The sequence below is a fragment of the Scomber japonicus genome, chromosome 7 (genome assembly GCF_027409825.1).
Source record: "Scomber japonicus isolate fScoJap1 chromosome 7, fScoJap1.pri, whole genome shotgun sequence".
In the NCBI taxonomy this organism is placed as follows: Eukaryota; Metazoa; Chordata; class Actinopteri; order Scombriformes; family Scombridae; genus Scomber; species Scomber japonicus.
In genome coordinates, this window is record NC_070584.1 from 35,263,159 (window position 1) to 35,285,669 (window position 22,511).

Below are 22,511 nucleotides of genomic sequence, written 5' to 3' on the forward strand. Positions count from 1 at the left end.
TACAGCATCTTTATATTATTATATCTCATAAATATATATTCATGCTTTAAATCCAACAAAGCATCAATAAGCAGCAGCAGAATCTATAATATCTGATTAAACCAAATTAAATCTGATTTAACGTTTGACTTCCAGCTCAGAGACAAACAGGCTGGAATATAAAAACAGGTCAAACTGAAAATATGAATATTTAAACACCAGCAAAGATTCTTCATGCAGAAGAATCAAGAGTTCAATGAACCAGTGAAACCAGCACACACTGGGAGGGACTGGGATAGACTGGGACAGACTGGGACAGACCAGGATAGACTAAAACAGACTGGAACTGGGAGAGACTGGGACAGACTGGTACAGACTGGGACAGACTGGGACAGACTGGGACAGACTGGGACAGACTGGAACAGACTGGGACAGACTGGTACAGACTGGAACAGACTGGGAGAGACTGGGAAACAGGAACAGACTGGGAGAGACTGGGAAACAGGAACAGACTGGGAGAGACTGGGACAGACTGGGAGAGACCAGGATAGACTGGTACAGACTGGGAGAGACTGGGACAGACTGGGAGAGACTGGAACAGACCAGGATAGACTGGGAGAGACTGCAGGGCTCTCAGGGCTGAACATCAACCAACCGGAAACAAACCAACAAATGTTCACATGTTTGATCCACTGTATGAACAATACACACCAACCAGCTCAGACCTCCTTAAAAAAACAACAAAAAAACACCCAGCTGATATGATGCATTCCGCACATGCATGCGCACACGCACGAGCGCACAGATTCCCCCATTTTAAACCAGAAACCTGGATTTTATATCTGACTTCTGATTATTTGATGTTTTAGCTGCTGTTTTTTTTTTCTGACGACATTTATGATTCATCAGCTCCATCCTGCATCCATCAGCCTGCATGGAGGAGGAGGAGGAGGAAGAGGAGGAAGAGGAGAGGGAGAGGGGGGGTGCATCCTCCCATCCCCCCAAAACCCGCATGAAGGATGAGATGAACACGCACCTTTATGACGCCAATTAAAACAAATCTGAATTAAATCTTAAAAATCTGACCTGCAGACTCACATCAGTCTCCTCCCGTCTGATCCTCCATCAATCACTCCCTTTGTTTCTGGGTTTAATGTCAGAACCGAGCCGAGCCGGGCCGAACCGGACCGAGCCGAGCCGAGCCGGGCTCACCGAGGTCGGGTTATTTAATCCGGGTTTAAATGAAGTATTAAAAATAAATAAAAATGATGTGAATGTGTGTTTAGAGGCAGAGGAGAGAAGGAGAGAAGGAGAGAAGGAGCGGTCCTTACCTCATGACTCCGCGCAGAGCTGCAGATCTGTGAGGGAGGGAGACGCAGGGAGGGGGGGGGGGGGGGCATCTAACGCCCTTTATCTGCTGCAGCCAATCAGCATCCAGCTCACACACCCAACCAGCTCACTGCTCATTTAACCCTCCTGTTGTTCTCTAGGAAAGGAAGGAAGGGAGGGAAGGCGGGAAGGGAGGAAAGGAGGGAGGAAAAAGGAAGGAAAGCAGGGAGGAAGAAAATAAGGAAAGGAGGAAAGAAGTAAGGGAGGAAGAAAGGAAGGACGGATGGAGGAAAGAAGGAAGGAAGGAAGGTAGGAGGGAAGGAAGGGAGGAAAGGAGGGAGGAAGATGGAAGGAAAGGGGAAGGAACGAAGGAAGGAAGGAAGGAAGGGAGGGAAGGAAGCAAGAAGGAAGGGAGGAAAGGAGGGAGGAAGAAGGAAGGAAGGGGGGGGGGGAAGGAAGGAAAGGAGGGAGGAAGATGGAAGGAAAGGGGAAGGAAGGAAGGGAGGGAAGGAAGCAAGAAGGAAGGGAGGAAAGGAGGGAGGAAGAAGGAAGGAAGGAGGGGGGAAAGAAAGGAAAGGAAAGGAAGGTAGGAGGGAAGGAGGGAGGAAGGACGGAAGGAAGGAAGGAAGGAAGGAAGGGAGAGGAAAAGAAGGAAGGAAGGAGGGAGGAAAGGAAAAAAGGAGGGAGGAAGGAAAGGAAAGGAAAGGAAAGGAAAGGAAGGTAGGAGGGAAGGAAGGGAGGAAAGGAAGGAAGCAAGGAGGGAGGAAGAAAGGAAGGAAAGGAGGGAGGAAGAAGGAAGGAAGGAAGGAAGGAAGGAAGGAACAGTAAAAACAGACGGGGTCAGTTTGACCCGGGAGGACGACAGGAAGTTAAACATCTTTCTATTAATATATAAAAACTGCTGCTCGAATAAATTAAGTTTAATTAATTCAAAATGAAATGACTCCTCGTCTTCATCATCATCATCATCATCATCATCATCATCATCATCATCATCATCCTCAGTGTTAATGGATCCTTTACTCTGATATAAACTGTAATGACTAAACTGAATATAATTTATTAGATTCTGTAAATTATATATAAGATCAGATATTTCTTTATTAGTCCCACAATGGGGACATTTATATTATTACAACAGGAAGTGGACAATAAAAAAATAGAATATAAAAATAGAATAAAATAAAATTAAATATAATAAAATAAGAACTTAAGAACATCAATAAGAAAAAGAATAAAGAACAATAATAGGAAAAATATATATAATGAAAAATTAAACTTGTTTTTATGTTAACCTGTTAATCCTGTTGTGTTCGAGTCAAGGAAGGAAGGGAGGAAGAAGGAAGGAAAGGATGGAGGGAGGGAGGGAGGAAGGAAGGAAGGAAGGAAGGGAGTAATTGAAAGAAGGCAGGGAGGAAGGAAGGATGGAGGAAAGAAGGAAAGAACAAAGAGAGGAATGTAGGGGGGAGGAAGGACAGAAGGAAGGAAGAAAAGGGGATGGAGGAAGGAAAGAAGGAAGGGAGGAAAGAGAGAAGAAGGAAAGAAAGAGAGAAGGAGAGAGGAAGAACAGATGGAAGGAAGGATCTATATAACCTTAACCCTAAACTTCTGCGTAATATACCTTTAAATGCTTTAATCTGAAACTCCAACTTGACTTCCTGGATCGTCAGTAAGACTCACAAACAGCAGCTGTGGAAATAAAATTAAAGTATTTATTCACTACTTCATTTCTACTTAACTAATTAACTAATTACCTTTTCAAAATAAAAGCATAAGGACATGAGGGAAACGTCCTTTCAAAATAAAGTCCTTTAACTTAAATGTAGGTCAGCTAAACAAACCGAACAAGCTGAACTGAACAAACTGACCCAATAACACAGACGGAGGATTTACACACACACACACACAGACACACACACACACACACACACACACACACACACACACACACACAGACACACACACACACACACACACACACACACACACACACACACACACAGACACACACACACACACACACACACACACACAGACACACACACACACACACACACACACACACACACACACACACACACACACAGACACACAGACACAGACACACACACACACACACACACACACACACACACACACACACTAACCTTAATATCAACAGAGATTTAAATCCATTCAATCTTTTAACAACCAAAGAAGTGTCAAATGTCAGGGGGGTCAAACATGCGGCCCGTGGGCCAGAACGGGCCCGCCGAGGGGTCCAATCTGGCCCACTTTCCTTTCTGTGTTCTTTTCCTTCCTTCCTTCTGTCCATCCTTCCTACCTTCCTTTTTTCCTTTCTTCTTTCCTTCATTCCTTTCTTCCTTCCATCTGTCCTTCCTCTCTTTCTTCCTTCTGTCCTTCCTTCCTTCCTTTTTTCCTTTCTTCGTTCCTTTCTTCCTTTTATCTGTCCTTCCTCCATTTCTTCCATCTGTCCTTCCTTCTTTCATTCCTTCCTGGCATCTGTCCTTCCTACCTTCCTGTTTTCCTTTCTTCCTTCCTTCCTTCCTTCCTTCCTTCCTTCCTTCCTTCCTTCCTTCCTTCATTTCTTCCATCTGTCCTTCTGTCTCTCTTTCCTACCTTTCGTCCCTCTTTCCTTTTGACTGTCTTTCCTTACTTCCTTCCCTTCTTTCTTCCTTCCTTCCTTCCTTCCTTCCATAGAGATTTAATAAGAGTTCACTGACAGTCTGTTCTGTGTAAGTTTTCTTTTTCATGATTATTTTTCTCTTTCAAACATTAAAAATACAATTTTCAAATCAAATGAAATCACCTGCTTGTCTCCTCCATGTACTTCCTGTCCCAGTATAGAGACATCTTTACTGGTCCTGATCCATGAAACACTAAAATGAGCTCAATATAATATTAATGTTAACTAAGATGTGTCAAATTAACACACTGTCAGTAATAAAGTGATGTATGTATGAACACTAAAGCTTATGTTTGCTGTTCTTACTTCAAATGTTTTTCAAAATAAAAGTCCTCTGCTGAACAAACACACACAATGTTAACTTCAGTATGTGAGTTAATCATATAAAATAACAGTAAACAGTAAAGTGTGTAACTGCTGTTTGTTATTCACACACATCAGATTTAAAACCTCTCTGAAAAACCGGAAATCCGTCTGCACACGTCACTGATGACGCTGACTGGAAATCTGTGTGATCAACAGTCCACCAATCAGAGAGCAGCCTCAGATCACCTGCTTACCGGATGTTAAAGGACAGACACTCAGCTGGTGGTTTACTGCTCATCTGCTCCAGTTAATAAAGCACATGTTTAATATCTGCTGGCATAACTGAGCTTTACTTCATAGTTAATATTTATATTGAACATGTTTAAACAGCCTGCATATATATATATATTTATATATTTATATATTGAGTCCAGTCTTTTGTTCTCTTGGTATCAGGTCAGGTTTGGTCCAGCAGGGGGCGCCAGAGGACTCGCTTTGTCTGCTGCTGCTCAGCTCTGTGACGTTTATAGAGAAACAGGAAACATTTCAGTCAGGTTGTTTTTTTTATTGTAAAAGAATCATACATACAGTATACAATGAACAGTATACAAGAAAGACATAAGATAACAGATGAGCCAGGGGTAGTTACATTAAATATAAAGGTTGTAATAGGTTCAGATATTTAGCGTTTTAAAGCCTTTTGATGAGTCAAATTATCAAGTAACTTAAAATAATGCTCAATTTCTTTCTAAAAAACAACAAAACAAGGTTCTTTCTTATTAAATTTACTCTTATGGATATAAAACTTTGCCAGAAATAAAATCAAATTTATTAAGAAATAACATTTTTCTTCCTGCTTGGGATAATTATGGAAGCCAAACACAACATTTTCCCAGAGTAGAAGGAAATCTTTGAAGAGATGATCACTAACAAATCTGCTGAGGTCTGCCCATAATCAGTCAGGTTGTTTTTATCCACACTTACCTGAAGCATAAAATGAAAGAAGTATCTTTTAAGATAATTCACAGATTTTACCCATCAAAAGTTTTAATTTTTTTTTATTACAACGATTCAAAAAGGATATAAATGTAAGTTGCTCCTTTTGTGAAGTTGTTTTTAATTTATCTTTGTCTTGCCCCTCTTCTACCAAATTATGGAAAGATATTTGCTACTTGATTTCTTTTTATATTGAACCACAGTTCTCCTTCTGTTCTGAACATATATTGTTTGACTTCATCAATTATCCATCTGCAAAATAAAACAAACTATTTTATATCATTAATCTTATTATACATTTAGCCAAATGGCATATCCACAAATGTTGATACACTGATCAGAAACCTCTCTTTTCCATCTTTGAAAATGAAGCCAAACAATATATTAAAACTATTAAACATAATAAACACTAATATAAAAACCATTAAGACTTTTAATGTATGTTCTCTCTTTAACCTTCCTGTCGTCCTCCCAGGTCAAACTGACCCCGTCTGTTTTGACTGTTCCTTCTTTCCTCCCTTCCTTCGTTCCTTCTCTCCTTCTTCCTCCTTTCCTTCCTGCTTCTTTCCTTCCTTCCCTCCTCCCTTCCTTCCTCATTCCTTTCCTCCCTTCCCTCCCTCCTTCTTTCCTTCCTTCCTCCCTCCCTCCTTTCTTCTTTCCTCCCTCCCTCGTCCCTTTCTTCCTTTCTCCCTCCTTCCTTCCTCCCTTCCTTCCTCCCTCCCTCCTTCCTTCCTTCTTCCTCCCTTCCTCAATCCCTCCTTTCCTTCCTTCTTCCTCCCTTCCTCCCTCCCTCCCTCCTTTCCTTCCTTCTTCCTCCCTCCTTTCCTTCCTTGACTTGAGGACAACAGAAGGGTTAATGTATTTGTATAATTGTAATATGATATTCTGAAATATTGCCTTTGAATGTATCCCCTTGTCGTTGCACTGCATTGTATTACTTAATAAAGTTTATTTTAAAAATTAAAAAATCTTACCTGAAGCATCACGTGATCAACAATCAATCAGTTATCGATCAGTCAGTCCTGTTACAGATTCCTCCACTGATCCAGAGAAGACTTGAACCTGCAGTCAATGAGCAGCAGGTGGCGCTGAAACACAGTCTGACTCTCAAACTACTGGAAGGTTTTCTGGTTTCTGGAAGTCTGCTGTTTGCTTTAGATACCAAACAAACTCAGTATTCATAAATAAATAAATATAAAAAGCAGAAATAATGAGATTTTAAGAGAAATGTGGGCTTGAAGTTTTTCTACCTCTTACTTTGGTGTTAATAATAATAATACATTTTATTAACAACGCGCTTTTACAGGTGCTCAAAGACTCTTACAAGTAGAAACATAAAATGAATAGAACAAATATTGTTGAAGGTTAAAAAGACATGAAATAGAAAGAGGATAAAAAACAGTTTACAGGTTAAAAGCCAGTTTAAAGAAGGTGTTTTTAAGAGTGATTTGAAGGTATGGGAGTCTGTACAGTCTCTGATGGGTTTGGGGAGTGGATTCCAGAGGGTGGGGAGGGGGGAGCCGCAGCGGAGAAGGCTCTGTCCCCCCAAGTTCGGTGCTTGGTCCGAGGGGGTAGGGCAAGGAGATTTCCCTCTGAGGATCGGAGGGCACGGGAGGGGTTGTAATGTAATGGTGGAGCAGGTCTGTGAGGTAGGTGGGACCGGGGGGGGGGGGGGGGTTGTAATGGTGGAGCAGGTGTGTGAGGTAGGTGGGGGCCGGGGGGGGGGGGTTGTAATGGTGGAGCAGGTCTGTGAGGTAGGTGGGGGCACGGGAGGGGTTGTAATGGTGGAGCAGGTCTCTGAGGTAGGTGGGGGCCGGAGGGAGGGGGGTTGTAATGGTGGAGCAGGTCTGTATGGTAGGTGGGGGCCGGGAGGGGTTGTAATGGTGGAGCAGGTCTGTGAGGTAGGTGGGGGCACGGGAGGGGTTGTAATGGTGGAGCAGGTCTGTGAGGTAGGTGGGGGCACGGGAGGGGGTTGTAATGGTGGAGCAGGTCTGTGAGGTAGGTGGGGGCACGGGAGGGGTTGTAATGGTGGAGCAGGTCTGTGAGGTAGGTGGGGGCCGGGGAGGGGGTTGTAATGGTGGAGCAGTTGTAGTGGTGGGGGTGTAGTGGTGGAGCAGGTCTGTGAGGTAGGTGGGGGCACGGGAGGGGTTGTAGTGGTGAAGCAGGTCTGTGAGGTAGGTGGGGGCCGGGGAGGGGGTTGTAATGGTGGAGAAGGTCTGTGAGGTAGGTGGGGGCCGGGGAGGGGGTTGTAATGGTGGAGAAGGTCTGTGAGGTAGGTGGGGGCACGGGAGGGGGTTGTAATGGTGGAGCAGGTCTGTGAGGTAGGTGGGGGCACGGGAGGGGTTGTAATGGTGGAGCAGGTCTGTGAGGTAGGTGGGGGCCGGGGAGGGGGTTGTAATGGTGGAGAAGGTCTGTGAGGTAGGTGGGGGCACGGGGGGGTGTAATGGTGGAGCAGGTCTGTGAGGTAGGTGGGGGCACGGGAGGGGTTGTAATGGTGGAGCAGGTCTGTGAGGTAGGTGGGGGCCGGGGAGGGGGTTGTAATGGTGGAGAAGGTCTGTGAGGTAGGTGGGGGCACGGGGGGGTGTAATGGTGGAGCAGGTCTGTGAGGTAGGTGGGGGCACGGGAGGGGTTGTAATGGTGGAGCAGGTCTGTGAGGTAGGTGGGGGCCGGGGGGGGTGTAATGGTGGAGCACGTCTGTGAGGTAGGTGGGGGCCGGGGGGGTGTAATGGTGGAGCAGGTCTGTGAGGTAGGTGGGGGCACGGGAGGGGTTGTAATGGTGGAGCAGGTCTGTGAGGTAGGTGGGGGCACGGGAGGGGTTGTAATGGTGGAGCAGGTCTGTGAGGTAGGTGGGGGCACGGGAGGGGTTGTAATGGTGAAGCAGGTCTGTGAGGTAGGTGGGGGCACGGGAGGGGTTATGGTGGAGCAGGTCTGTGAGGTAGGTGGGGGCAAGGGAGGGGTTGTAACGGTGGAACAGGTCTGTGAGGTAGGTGGGGGCACGGGAGGGGTTGTAATGGTGGAGCAGGTCTGTGAGGTAGGTGGAGGTGGGGGGGGGTGTAATGGTGGAGCAGGTCTGTGAGGTAGGTGAGGGCACGGGAGGGGTTGTAATGGTGGAGCAGGTCTGTGAGGTAGGTGGGGGCCAGGGGGTGGGAGGGTGTAATGGTGGAGCAGGTCTGTGAGGTAGGTGGGGGCACGGGAGGGGTTGTAATGGTGGAGCAGGTCTGTGAGGTAGGTGGGGGCACGGGAGGGGTTGTAGCGGTGGAGCAGTTCTGTGAGGTAGGTGGGGGCACGGGAGGGGTTGTAATGTAATGGTGGAGCAGGTCTGTGAGGTAGGTGGGGGCACGGGAGGGGTTGTAATGGTGGAGCAGGTCTGTGAGGTAGGTGGGGGCACGGGAGGGGTTGTAATGGAGGTTATTAAGTGATTTGTGTTGTTTAAATGCTACTAGTGGTACCTCTGTCTCACACTATGTATTCATATTCATATTATTTTATTAATCTGTTCTCAAATTATATGAACTTCCACGTTAATGTTTGCTGATTTTATTATGTGTGATGTACTGTTGTTGTTGTTTTATGTGTCTTGTAAAACGTCCGTCAGTGCTTTAAAATGCTTATTACTATAATTGTTGTTGTTACTCATCACATACCTTTTGATCCTGCAGAAATGGTTGTACACTGGTCATGCATCAATAATTAAACATGAAGCTAAAACAAACAGTAGGTTACATTAATAGATGTGATGCTCCTCTGTGCATTATTTCACCAGAAGACAAGTTTATAACATCATGGCACAAAATGAGGATGTTTTATTTAGAAGATGTTCAGCTTTAAACAGACAGACAGACAGCAGTAATAATAATAATAATAAAAACTAGGGCTGTCAGCGTTAATCGCGATTAGATTAATGCAATCCATAACACGTTAATTTTTTAATCACATTTTAATGTTGCAAGCCTTTTTGTCCCTTCTACTCCCCCGTAGACGGCTCCTCTAGCTGTAGCGCTATGCTTTGAAGTGGCCTCCTGCAGTAAACCTACCGCGCTGATGGAAAGTAAGAGAGCTACTGGACTTTTGAACGGCTTGTTTAACTTTAAAACACTTCCAGACGCTTCAGTTGACAAGTCAAAAGTAAAATGCAACCTGTGTCAAACGGAGTTTAACTACCACCGGAGTACGTGGAGTTTGAGTTAGCACCTCCACGCTAAACACCCAGGTGCAGCCAAGCCAGCCTCAGCTCCACCAAAGGACCATTTTGGAGTGTGGGAGTCGCAGCAGAGCCGTGATTGATTCCCAGTTAAGACACTCTGGTAAGAAATGCTTTACATTATGGGCTTAAAACTGCCTTCAAATGGAAAATAACAGGATTTTAAAACATGCAATTCAAAACGCCATTAATCATGATTAACTATGGAAACTCTGCGATTAATCTCGATTAAAAAAATGAATCGTTTGACAGCCCTAATAGCAATAAAAAGATATTTCCTGTCTTCTCTGTAACTTCAAGTCAAACTAGAACATGAGGAGTTCTTCAGGGAAGCATTTCAGCTCCTCGGATGGTTTTCATTCATTCATGAAGGACTCAACGATCAGAAGTGATGCTCTGTGGTGACGGAGGTGATGACGTCATCATAGTCATCATCCAATCCCTGCTCAGCCTGGGTGGGATGGGGCATTGCCATGGAGACAGGTGGGTCATTTCCTGCAGTCAGAGGAAGTCAGAAAGAAAATGTAGATGATTAATCACCTGTTAGAGACAACTGTCAATCATCCACAGCAGAATGAACCTGATTGATTGATTGATTGATAGTTGCTGAGTGTCTGTAAGGTGAGTGAATGATGTTACCTGTGGGTCTGTGTCGATATAAAGACAGCATGAGGAGAGTGGAGATGACGTACGGACAGAACACCACTAGGTGGCGGACCAGTGTGAAACCAAGATGGGGGGCTTCACGGCCAGGGGGCGGGGCCTCTGGGTCAGGGGGAGGTTTACATGCAGAGAGAATCTCACCTGGTCAGGTAAACATGTGGATGAAATAAGTGGTGAAATCAAAGGTAACTTCCTCACCTGTGACAGAGATCCAGCTGGATGGAGACTCTCCATGACTGCTGCTGTGACACTTGTAGAGGCCTTCATCAGACTTGGAAACCTGGTGGATGGTCATGTGACCTGCAGACTCAGTCCTGATGAGGGAGCCATCTTTATAGAAACCAGCTGGGAGGTTGGAGGTCTCACAGTGCAGAGTGACATCATCTCCCTCCATCACAGGGAGGACAGGACTCTGCAGGATCACTGGTCCACCTCAACACAGAGACAAACTACAGCATTTCATCATTTACACTCAGCTTCATCAATACTAACTCCACAGTCTGATCTTACCAGGGACAGTGATGTTGATGCTGTTACTGGTTGCTCCCTCTCTGGACTCACACCAGTAAACTCCACTGTCCCAGAAGACGATGAAGCTGATGTTACAGGAGGAATCGGTTAATTCTCCCCAGTCTTCACACTCAGTCCTGGTTCCTCTGGTTGTGTTCCTCCTCAGCTTCCATCCAGCAGAGCTGTCGTCCTCCTCGCAGCTCAGAGAGACAGACTTTCCTTTAAACATCTGAGATCTGCTGGGACTCACAGTCAGAGAGGCTGAGAGGAGGAAACAACATGAGGATTTAATGTAACAGAGAAACATTGGGACAGAGGCAAGAAACTCTCCTTAACTCATATGTATGAGTTATTTACAAAACGTCTAAGTGGGGCAGACCTGTCGTACCATCACGTCCAACCAACCTGCCGTTCTACAAAGTAATAAAACATGACTTGTTGCTGTCTTACTGTCTAATGGCAGTCTGTGAACGGTATCAGATATATCAGTCATTTAAATTGAGAACTGTATATAATGCAAACTTATAATATAAATATAATTAGCAGCTACAAAGTGACTTGTCCACAGCTACTTCTCAACAATGCAAACTGACTATTTATTAATTACTTTTAATCATTTAATTGAAATATTGATGATTGAAGTCATGATTTGGTTTTTTGGCATCTAATTTATGTCAAATCATTAATTTTCCTGTGATATAAATGTTTGGGGAATCCATTGTAAAGGTCCACCTCACAAAAAAAATATGAACATGTTCTTGCATCGGCCCAATCACAGTTATAGAGTTAATGTTTGTCAGTGCTGCAGCCAGAAGGTGTCACCAAATTTACATTTGACTACTTTATGTGTCAGATAGTTGTTTAATGTTAATGAATAAAGATTAAAATCCTCCATGAAGACTTTAAGATGGAGATAAAAAATTAACACAGTTTTCCAGATATTGAAGAAATTAGTATTTATAACCTTTACTCAACAACCACTGATCAGTGAGAACATTAATGGATGCGGATCATTGACACCTTTTACTTCCAGATCTTTCTACACATAAAAGACATTACCCAGCTGTTTCCACAGGAAGGAGGACTAATAACTGTTATTCATCAGCTTGAGATCATCACACGTGAAGTTTACTAACCTTGGTTTGTTGTGCAGAACAGCAGAGAGCTCACAACTAAAGAGAAACACATCATCACTATACTTACACAGATGTCATATATTCATAGATCATTAAATAATATAGTCAATAAACAGTAAGATAAATTAATATCAATAATAGTTCAGTTTGAGTTCAGCTTCATCTACAAAATGTTCATATTAATGTCATTAAACAAATGTTTCTTGTTGCATGTTAAATATTAAAGATGGTTTCTAGTTGACTGACAGCTGATGCTCTGCTCGGAGGGAAAAATCAGCATTTAAACATCTGCAATAATCCTCCTTAAACCAACAGGAGCAGATCATCTCTATAATCTGAAGGTTTTAGTACAAACTGTGACTGTCTCTTCCTGTCTGCTGCGTCATGCTAATTAATAACTTATTATTTTAAATAGAGAAGATGTTTAAATGAATTTAAAACCATATATCAGCATGTATATATAACTCTGCTGACATGCTGTGAGACTAATTACTGTAATTTATAAAATATTATAATAAAGACTCACAGAGCAGTAGAGGTGTTTGCACCATTCTTTGTTAACAGCAGTGAAACTTCACTTATTTCCTTTCTGCGTATGTAGGTGTGAACAGGAAACTCTCCACTGCTATATATTATTTTTAGTCACATGCAGTTTTACTTCACTTTTTATATATGAAACCAAGATGCTGAATTAGAGAAGAGAAACACATCAACTTACACAGATGTCATATATTCATAGATCATTATATAGACCAACACCAGTCAATAAACAGTAAGATACATTAATATATCAATAATAGTTCAGATAGTAATAATCTAGGAATCGCTGCTTTACAGGCTTTTATTCTGAAAATAAACACACACAAAAACAGAGCGGAAGTCTTGTTCGGAGCAGAGTAAGGAGGTGATGGTGATGGAGAGAGGAGGAGGAAGAGGAGGAGGAAGAGGAGGGCTGATGCGTGCTGATCAGCTGTAGGTCTGATGATGATGATGATGATGATGGTGATGATGATGGTGATGCTGTGAGTCAGAGAGCGGAGGGTTCAGGATGTTCACAGCCGCTCCGGAGTAGACAAACCCGGCACACTGAGACTGAGAGGATCCGCGGAGACACGGTGAGTCCACACCGGCACATCACCGACACACACGCCGACATTCAGGCTCCATCAGCGGGGAGCAGAGAGGCAGCTGTCCGGCCTCTGCCCCTCCACCGGCGGTCCGATCTGTGGGAACGGCTCGGGCTATTTCCATCAGTGTGTGTGTGTATGTGTGTGTGTGTGTGTGTGTGTGCGTGTGTGCATTCTTTTATTTATGCTTCTGATAGCGCGTGCCCGTCTGTGCGCGTGCTCGCCCCATCCTTACTATGAAGCGGAGTCAGACAGATTAACATGATGTGAGGAGGTAATGAGTCTGCAGCTGATTGAAAGAAGAACAAAGCAGCAGGTCAGCTGAGTGTGTGTGTGTGTGTGTGTGTGTGTGTGTGTGTGTGTGTGTGTGTGTGTGTTGTGTATTAGGATGTTGAGTGTCGTGACGCCAAAGAGCACGACAGTCTGTTACTGCCGTCAGATTTCATCATCATCTCAGAATACGGGAAGATTATTATAAAGATTTTTAGAAATGAGAGTAAAATACATAAAGTCATAATATTATAGTAATATTAATTTATATTTATCTACAATAAGAAATAAGAAAAAGCTATAATATAAAAGGAAAATACAAAAAACAGTCAGTATAAAAGCTTTATAATAAAGAAAGGAACATTTATTATGTTTACTGGTGAAGAGAAGCATTAACCCTTCTGTTGTGTTCGAGTCAAGGAAGGAAGGGAGGGAGAGGAGGAGGAGGGAAAGGAAGGAAGGAAGGAAGGAAGGAAGGATGGAAGGGAGGGAAGGAGGGAGGAAGAAAAGGAGGGATGGAGGAAGGAAGGAAGGGAGGAAGTGAGGGAGGAGGGAAGGAAGGAAGGAGGAATAAAGGAAGGATGGAAGGGAGGAAGAAGGAAGTAAAAGAAGGAAGGAGGGAGGAAGGAAGGAAGGAAGGAAGGAAGAAAGGGGGATGAGGAAGGAAAGAAGGAAGGGTCCTCCCTTCCTTCTTTCCTCACACGAACAAACACACACACACACACACAGAGCTCATGTAGCCTGTGAGTGTGTGTTTATTATCTATTAGAATGAATGTGATGTTTAATAGTTTAGTTATTGATCAGCTGGAGCAGGTGTGTGTGGTTCGGTCACATGACTCCAGCAGCGACTGTCAGTTCAGCAGCAGGTGAAACAACACTTTTTCTCCACTCGATGCTCATCTTATGTTACTTTAGTTATTATTAGGGCTGTCAAACGATTCCATAGTTAATCACGATTAATGGCGTTTTTGAATAGCATGTTTAAAATCCTGTTATTTTCCATTTGAAGGCAGTTTTAAGCCCATAATGTAAAGCATTTCTTACCAGAGTGTCTTAACTGGGAATCAATCACGGCTCTGCTGCGACTCCCACACTCCAAAATGGTCCTTTGGTGGAGCTGAGGCTGGCTTGGCTGCACCTGGGTGTTTAGCGTGGAGGTGCTAACTCAAACTCCACGTACTCCGGTGGTAGTTAAACTCCGTTTGACACAGGTTGCATTTTACTTTTGACTTGTCAACTGAAGCGTCTGGAAGTGTTTTAAAGTTAAACAAGCCGTTCAGAAGTCCAGTAGCTCTCTTACTTTCCATCAGCGCGGTAGGTTTACTGCAGGAGGCCACTTCAAAGCATAGCGCTACAGCTAGAGGAGCCGTCTACGGGGGGGTAGAAGGGACAAAAAGGCTTCAACATTAAAATGCCATTAAAACAAATTAACACGTTAACGCAGCGTCTCCTGATGCTTCAACAGATGAACGATTATTCAGCTCTTCACATGTTAACCCTCCTGTCGTCCTCCCGGGTCAAATTGACCCTGTGTGTTCTTTCCTTCCTTCTTTCCTTTCGTCCTTCTTTCCTTCCTCCATCCCCCTTTCTTCCTTCTGTCCACCCTTCCTCCCTCCCTCCTTCCTTCCCCCTTTCCCTCTGTCCTTCCTTCCTCTTTTCCTCTCTCCCTCCCTCCTTCCTTCCTTCCTTCCTTCCTTCCTCCCTTCCTTCCTTGACTGAAGGACAGCAGGAGGGTTGACATGATGACAGTAAACTGAATTTGGACATGATGGCAGATTAACAGGAACAGTGATGATGATTATAATCTTCTCAGTTTGGGTTCAATTACCTTTTTTTTCCTTCCGTGCTTGTGGTGTGTGTGTGTGTGTGTGTGTGTGTGTGTGTGTGTGTGTGTGTGTGTGTGTGTGTGTGTGTGTGTGTGTGTGTTTTCCCCGCCGCCTGCCTCCGCACAGGAAGTGACTTCAGATGATGTGGGCAGGAAGGTAACCATGACGACGGCCCTGCTGATGATGACATGTTTGCACTCCCCTCCGAGCGCGTATATAAATCTCTGCTGTCTGTCTCTGTCACACCGGCGCTCCTCCGGGGGCCTGTCGTCACGGCAACCGGACCACACACACACACACACACACACACACACACGCGCACACACACACACACACAGACACACACACACACACACACACACACACACGAAGAACATTCAGATGCTTCCATGGTTACATCAAGAAACACAAAGGATGCTATCAGGAGGCAGGTGTGTGTGTGTGTGTGTGTGTGTGTGTGTGTGTGTGTGTGTGTGTGTGTGTGTGTGTGTGTGTGTGTGTGTGTGTGCGTGTGCATGTGTGTGTGTTGGACAGATTGATTAAGGAGCAGCTGATTAGTCACTGCTCTAAATGAGTGGATGAGATAAGAAGCGGTGTCGTCAGCAGGGAGACGCAGCTCCGCTCTGTCAGCAGCAGCTTCATGTTTCTACCCAGCAGGGTTATTATAGGTCACTAAAAATATAATTTAGTTAACTTAAATTAAAATAAAAACTACAATGAACAAAGTAAAACTAACTAAAACTAAACTGAACTGCAGATAAATTCAGTACTTCCTGTCCTGACTTCTTTCATCCTTTTCAGCTTCTACAAGTCAAGACTTTCTCTGAATACCTGAAAAACTAAAACTGGTCAATTCCTTCAAAATAAAACCAAGCTAAAACTAGTCATCTGTCCTTCCTTCCTCCTTCCTTCCTACCTACCTTCCTTCCTTCCTTCCTTCTTTTCTTGTTCCTTCCTTCTCCCTTCCTTCCTTACTTCTTCCTTCCTTCCTTCCCTCCATCTGTCCTTCCTTCCTCCCCTCCATCTGTCCTTCCTTCCTAAGATCTAAGTTCTTCTTCCTTCTTCCTTCCCTCCTTCCTTCCTCCTTCCCTTCCTCCCTCCATCTGTCCTTCCTTCCTTCTTCCTTCCTCCCTTCCTTCCCTCCATCTGTCCTTCCTTCCTAAGATCTAAGTTCTTCTTCTTTCCTTCCTTCCTTTTTCCTTCCTTCTTCCCTTCATTCCTTCCTAAGATCTAAGCTCAGTTCAGTTTTTCATGGATAGTAATATGCTATCATGCTAGATCATTGTATTCATTAGTTCATGTAGATTTTAGAAAATACAATAAAGATATTTGATGAAACGCTGAGGATGAATAAAGAATCCCATCCAGACACGTTTTAAAAGAATATAAAAAAACATCCTGCTATGTAAAAAAACCCTCCAAAAATAAATTCATAAATAAATCTCTTAATATGAGTCATTGGTGTTCTGCTCAGGAAATGAATCATCTTGATGCCTGAATACTTTATTTATATATACAAAAAGTGTTTTCTGTTTTATAACTCTGATTCCCAGCTGGTGTGTGTGAGTTATTCAGGCTGTTCTTCCTTGCTTCCTTCTTTCCTTCCTCCCTCCCTCCTTCCTCCTGTCCTTCCTTCCTTCCTCCTTCCTTTCCTTCCTTCCTTCCTCCCCCTCCCTCCCTCCTTACTATATATACGAAGTGTTTTCTGTTTTAACTCATGCTCTGACTCCCAGCCGGTTGTGCGAGTTATTCAGGCTCAAATATTAAAGCTGTGTCGTCCTCCCGGGTCAAATTGACCCCATCTCTTTTGACTGCTCTTCCTTGCTTCCTTCTTTCCTTCCTCTCTCTCTCTCCTTACTCCTTTCCTTCCTCCCTCCTCTCCTAAATTCCTTCCTCTTTTTGTCCTTACTCCTTTTCTATTCCTTCCTTCCCTCCCTCCTCCCTTACTTCTTTCCTTCCTTCCTCCTGTCCTTCCTTCCTTCTTTCCTTTCTTCCTTCCGTCCTTCCTTCCTTACTCATTTCCTTCCTTCCTCCCCCTCCCTCCCTCCTTTCCTTCCTTCCTCCCTTCTCTCCTAAATTCCTTCCTCTTTTTTGTCCTTACTCCTTTCCTTCCTTCCTCCCTCCCTCCCTCCTTCCTTCCTTCCCCTCCCTCCCTCCTTCCTCCTTTTCTCTTAATTTCCTTCCTCGTTTTGTTTTTACTCCTTTCCTTCCTTCCTTTCTTCCTTCCGTCCTTCCTTCCTCCTTTCCTTCCTTGCTCTCCCTCCCTCCCTCCTTACTCCTTTCTTCCTTCCTTCTCTCGTTCCTCTTTTTCTCTTTCCTCTTTTCCTTCCTTCTATCCTTCCTTAACCTGAGGACAACAGGAGGGTTAAATGAAGAGAAACTAAATATATAACAGCGTGCGTCAGTGTTGGTGTGAAACTCCTCAGCCTCTCTGGGTTTTATCAGCTCTCCTCGTTAATGAGATGCAAAGCTCTAAGCAATGCTCGTTAGTCATCCTCGGGGGGGCTCGGAGAGGGGGGGGGGGGTGCAGGAAAACTCCCCGAGGTCTTCGTTATATCTTTTTTTGATTCTTTCCCTTTCATCACGTTATCTGTGAGCACGCTCAGAGAGTTCAGAGAGGACGGCTGCAGCGTTCACGTGTTTTACATCTAAATGTCACAGCAGGAAACATTTCTGATTATATTTACAGTAGGGCTGTCAAATGATTAATTTTTTAAAATTGAGATTAATCGCAGACTTTCCATAGTTAATCACGATTAATCACTTTTTGAATTGCATGTTTAAAATCCTGTTATTTTCCATTTGAAGGCAGTTTTAAGCCCATAATGTAAAGCATTTCTTACCAGAGTGTCTTAACTGGGAATCAATCACGGCTCTGCTGCGACTCCCACACTCCAAAATGGTCCTTTGGTGGAGCTGAGGCTGGCTTGGCTGCACCTGGGTGTTTAGCGTGGAGGTGCTAACTCAAACTCCACGTACTCCGGTGGTAGTTAAACTCCGTTTGACACAGGTTGCATTTTACTTTTGACTTGTCAACTGAAGCGTCTGGAAGTGTTTTAAAGTTAAACAAGCCGTTCAAAAGTCCAGTAGCTCTCTTACTTTCCATCAGCGCGGTAGGTTTACTGCAGGAGGCCACTTCAAAGCATAGCGCTACAGCTAGAGGAGCCGTCTACGGGGGAGTAGAAGAGACAAAAAGGCTTGCAACATTAAAATGTGATTAAAAAAAATTAACGGGTTATGGATTGCATTAATCTAATCGCGATTAATCGCAATAAACTGGAACATTATACAGAAGCATGAAGCAGTTTGTGATGGAAAGTAATCTCACCCAGTGATTTATACTGGGAGGAACGTTTCATTAATAGAACCTGAATCACATCTGCCAGATAATCAATGAACCAAGCTGCTACATGGAGCCATGACACTCATCTGAACTGTTAGCTGACCTAAAAAACAGAATGAAATGAAAGCATGTGAGAAGTTTAGAGGGAAGAATCAGTATTTGGTGGAGCTGTTAACAACTCAGACATCTGAAATGTGAGCCGACTACACACTGCTGACTGCAAGACGTCAAAAGACTAAAAGGTTGGAAACCACTGGTTTCATCTTTAACAATGTGTTACAGACTGATCTATAGACTGGACTACAGACTGATCTATTGACTGGACTACAGACTGATCTATTGACTGGACTACAGACTGGACTACAGACTGGGCAATAGACTGGACTACAGACTGACTACAGACTGATCTATAGACTGGACTACAGACTGACTACAGACTGACTACAGACTGATCTATAGACTGGACTATAGACTGGACTACAGACTTATCTATAGACTGGACTACAGACTTATCTATAGACTGGACTACAGACTGAACTATAGACTGGACTACAGACTGATCTATTGACTGGACAACAGACTAGACTACAGACTGATCTATAGACTGGATTACAGACTGATCTATAGACTGGACTACTGACTGGACTACAGACTGATCTATAGACTGGACTACAGACTGGACTACAGGCTGGACTACAGACTGATCTATAGACTGGACCACAGACTGGACTACAGGCTGAATTATAGACTGGACCACAGACTGAATTACAGATTGGATTACTGACTCAACTACAGACTGATCTACAGACTGGACTACAGACTGGGATACAGACTGGAGAGCTGACTCAGTAATGTCACTTCCTGCTCATTGATCTTGAAGCAGGCCGAGTGTCTTTGAGTGGTTTCACTCAGCAGTTACTGTTGACAGACTTATTACAGTCACATCGTTTGCTTCTGCCTGAACATGTGATCAGATCTACTCAATGACTTCATCTCCTTTCACTCTGGTTTTAAAGGATCGGTAGATATTTACTATATTTTGTTCTTGGACTCCACATTTACTGATTTTATCTTTAATTCAGCGTTTCCTCCTCTCGTCTCCTCCTCAGTGTACAGGTGATCTTCTGAGAATAGCAGCTAAACTCCAACTCCCAGAATGCCGGAGCAAAGTAACGATTACCGGGTGGTGGTGTTTGGAGCCGGCGGCGTGGGGAAGAGCTCGCTGGTTCTTCGTTTTGTTAAAGGCACCTTCAGAGACACCTACATCCCCACCGTGGAGGATACCTACAGACAGGTGAGAGAAGCTACACCTGAACACTTAACAGACAGAATAACTGACAGGCTAAATATTGATGATGTGGTTGAACACCTGTTGTCTCTGCAGGTGATCAGCTGTGATAAGAGCGTCTGCACACTGCAGATTACAGACACAACAGGAAGTCATCAGTTTCCCGCCATGCAGCGTCTGTCCATCTCCAAAGGTCACGCCTTCATCTTGGTCTACTCCATTACCAGCCGCCAATCACTGGAGGAGCTCAAACCCATCTACCAACAGGTCAGAGTCTTTGTTTAGCAGGAAGAACTGATTTATTCTGAAACTGTGGAGGACATTAATGAGCAAATATATGACTCCTCCTAACTGATTGATTGATTGATTTTATGTACAGATAACTCTTTTTTCCAACATGGTAAAGAATCAGATATTCAATAAAAAACATTTTGATAGAAACCTGATTCTCCCCGTCATAAACAACGCTGAGCATTTCCTTTACCATCATGTTAGCAATGAGAGACGTAACGTTTTCTCTCTGAGACATTTGTTCCAGATGTTGACGTACTAGTTTGGTGATTAGCGTCAGGTCCGTCTCCCTCAGTAACCGTCACAGCAGACAGCAGCTTTTTGTCCACGTGAAGCCACCGTAGCTCAACTCTGCTCCACATATTTCACACCTGACAACATTATCCTTTACTTTCTGGAAGCTTTTAAACCACGCTGGACTTTAGTGTGTCTTCGTCTGCATTATGTTCCCTCCAGTCAGCTAGCTAGCAGGCTAACTTACTACCGAGTCAGCTAGCTAGCAGGCTAACTTACTACCAGTCAGCTAGCTAGCAGGCTAACTTACTACTGAGTCAAAGTAGCCAAGAGCAGCAGGAAAAAGTCACTCTGTGTTTCAGGTTCTACTTCAACACAAGAAGCTTAGAGCTCCTCCTAGTGGCAGAAAGTAGCTGTTAATGAACCTGAATACTAGACTACAGAGCTCAGTGACTCATTACAGCAAGACATCATGGAGGTCAAAGTTAGTCCCTGTGAATGGTGACTGGCTTTTAATGACCCGTCCCTAATTTACCGACTTGATCTCATGTCTCCCAGGTTGTAGCCATCAAGGGCAACATGGAGTCCATTCCCATCATGCTCGTGGGCAACAAGAGTGACGAGACAGCCCAGCGTGAGGTGGACTCGAAGGAGGGCGAGGCTCAGGCCGGTGCCTGGAAATGTGCCTTCATGGAGACGTCCGCCAAGATGAACTCCAATGTGAAGGAACTGTTCCAGGAGCTGCTGGCTCTGGAGAAGAAGAGGGACATGAGCCTGAGCATCGACGGGAAGCGCTCGGGAAAACAGAAACGAGCTGACAAGCTGAAGGGGAAGTGCAGCATCATGTAGAGCGAGCAAGCGGCAGCAGAGGACTCGCTGTAGAGGAGGAAGGAGGAGGGACGTCATACAGGCTCCTCCTCTCGTCTTTCCTCAGGTTTCCATCACAAAGGAGGCTTCCTCTTCTTCTTCGGTAGCTCTCCTCTTTCGTCTGTCTGAACACTGAAGCCAAGAGGAACAAAATGAGGAGGACAACTGAATATTTATGTCAGGGCCTCAGGCTCCTCGTGGCCCTGAACTGGATTGTATTTGTGGCCCCAAAATACTGTTTTACACACCCGACCACTGCCACCATTAACAACCATACCAACAACAAAGAAATGCTTCACTGATTTCATTGTGAATTTTAGGCCAAAACCTGAATGTAATCCAGATTTATAGAGGCAAGGTTAGCTCTGATATGAACCATCCCACCCAGCAGTCTTTATCTGTGTCTTTAAGACCTGACCGAACCTGACCCAAAGCTTTATTTTATTCTTTACTGCTTGTCTGCTTGTAACAGCATGGAGTTACACGGATCCACCGGGTGGCATGGCAGTACTTCTTCTTGACTCAATCAATAAATCCAAAGAAAACCAACCAACAGCAGCAGAGAGATCTGTTTGAGGAACGTGACGCACTATGACACAAAAGCATCAACTTTACATTAATTTACTCCCTTGACCCAAATCCCCTAAAGCACCTTAATTCGCTTTTAATTATTAAATGAAGTTGATTGTAAGGAGTACACAACTTATTTCGAAGAGGTAAAAACCTTAAATAATATGAAACGCACCTTTTAAAAAGGACCTTAATTTGTCCAATCAAGGGATTCACACCAAGCATGAGAATAATTAATGGATAACTTTATGATATGTAATACAAAAAACATTATAATTTCAAGGTGTAAATTACATTTTTTATGGTTTTTGGCCCATTTTAATCTGATGGTTCATGCATATAACCCATTAAAAATACATTACATCCATTAACTGTTCTATTAAATGTCTATTTAAATTATATTTTTCAAAGGAAATTAGCCCATAAATTCGACTTCATGTCCACCCACAGTTCCCATATGTGGAGAGTTGATCATAAAGGAAACTGATAATGCAGATTAGTCAGACGAACAGTGAAGTATTCCTTTATTTAACAGCATAGTAACACCTATACATGAACACTCTCCTGTCGACAATCTGATGAGCTGATGGACTGCAGACGCTCTCACGTTAATGCACCAGGAAACTTTAAAAAGGCTTTGATGGTATCCACAAAAACAGGCCGCCTTTTCTTTCATCTGTCAGAGCCTCCGGAGAAAACATCCGTTAGCATAAAGGAGCAGCTGCTGAGAGGAAGCACGCAGCCCAAACTGGAACTGTACATATGTTCCTCTTGTTTTCTGTCTTCTCCCGAGTTGGATATCAGCTGATCTCTTTGCCAACATTTCTCCATCAAAGCATCTGGTCTATGCTGCGTTTAGCTGTAGCCTCAGTTTGTGCCACTGAGGT

General features: G+C 44.0%; 1 protein-coding gene across 1 annotated transcript; it reads left to right on the top strand.

Annotated features, from left to right (window-relative positions):
- Nucleotides 1–19,530: 19,530 nt before the first annotated feature.
- On the top strand, nt 19,531–21,036 carry diras1a (DIRAS family, GTP-binding RAS-like 1a). The gene is made up of 3 exons (XM_053322712.1): nt 19,531–19,668; nt 19,759–19,929; nt 20,746–21,036. Exons 1-3 carry the CDS (start codon nt 19,531–19,533, stop codon nt 21,034–21,036), a joined length of 600 nt encoding a protein of 199 aa, XP_053178687.1.
- The last annotated feature ends 1,475 nt before the right edge of the window (nt 21,037–22,511 follow it).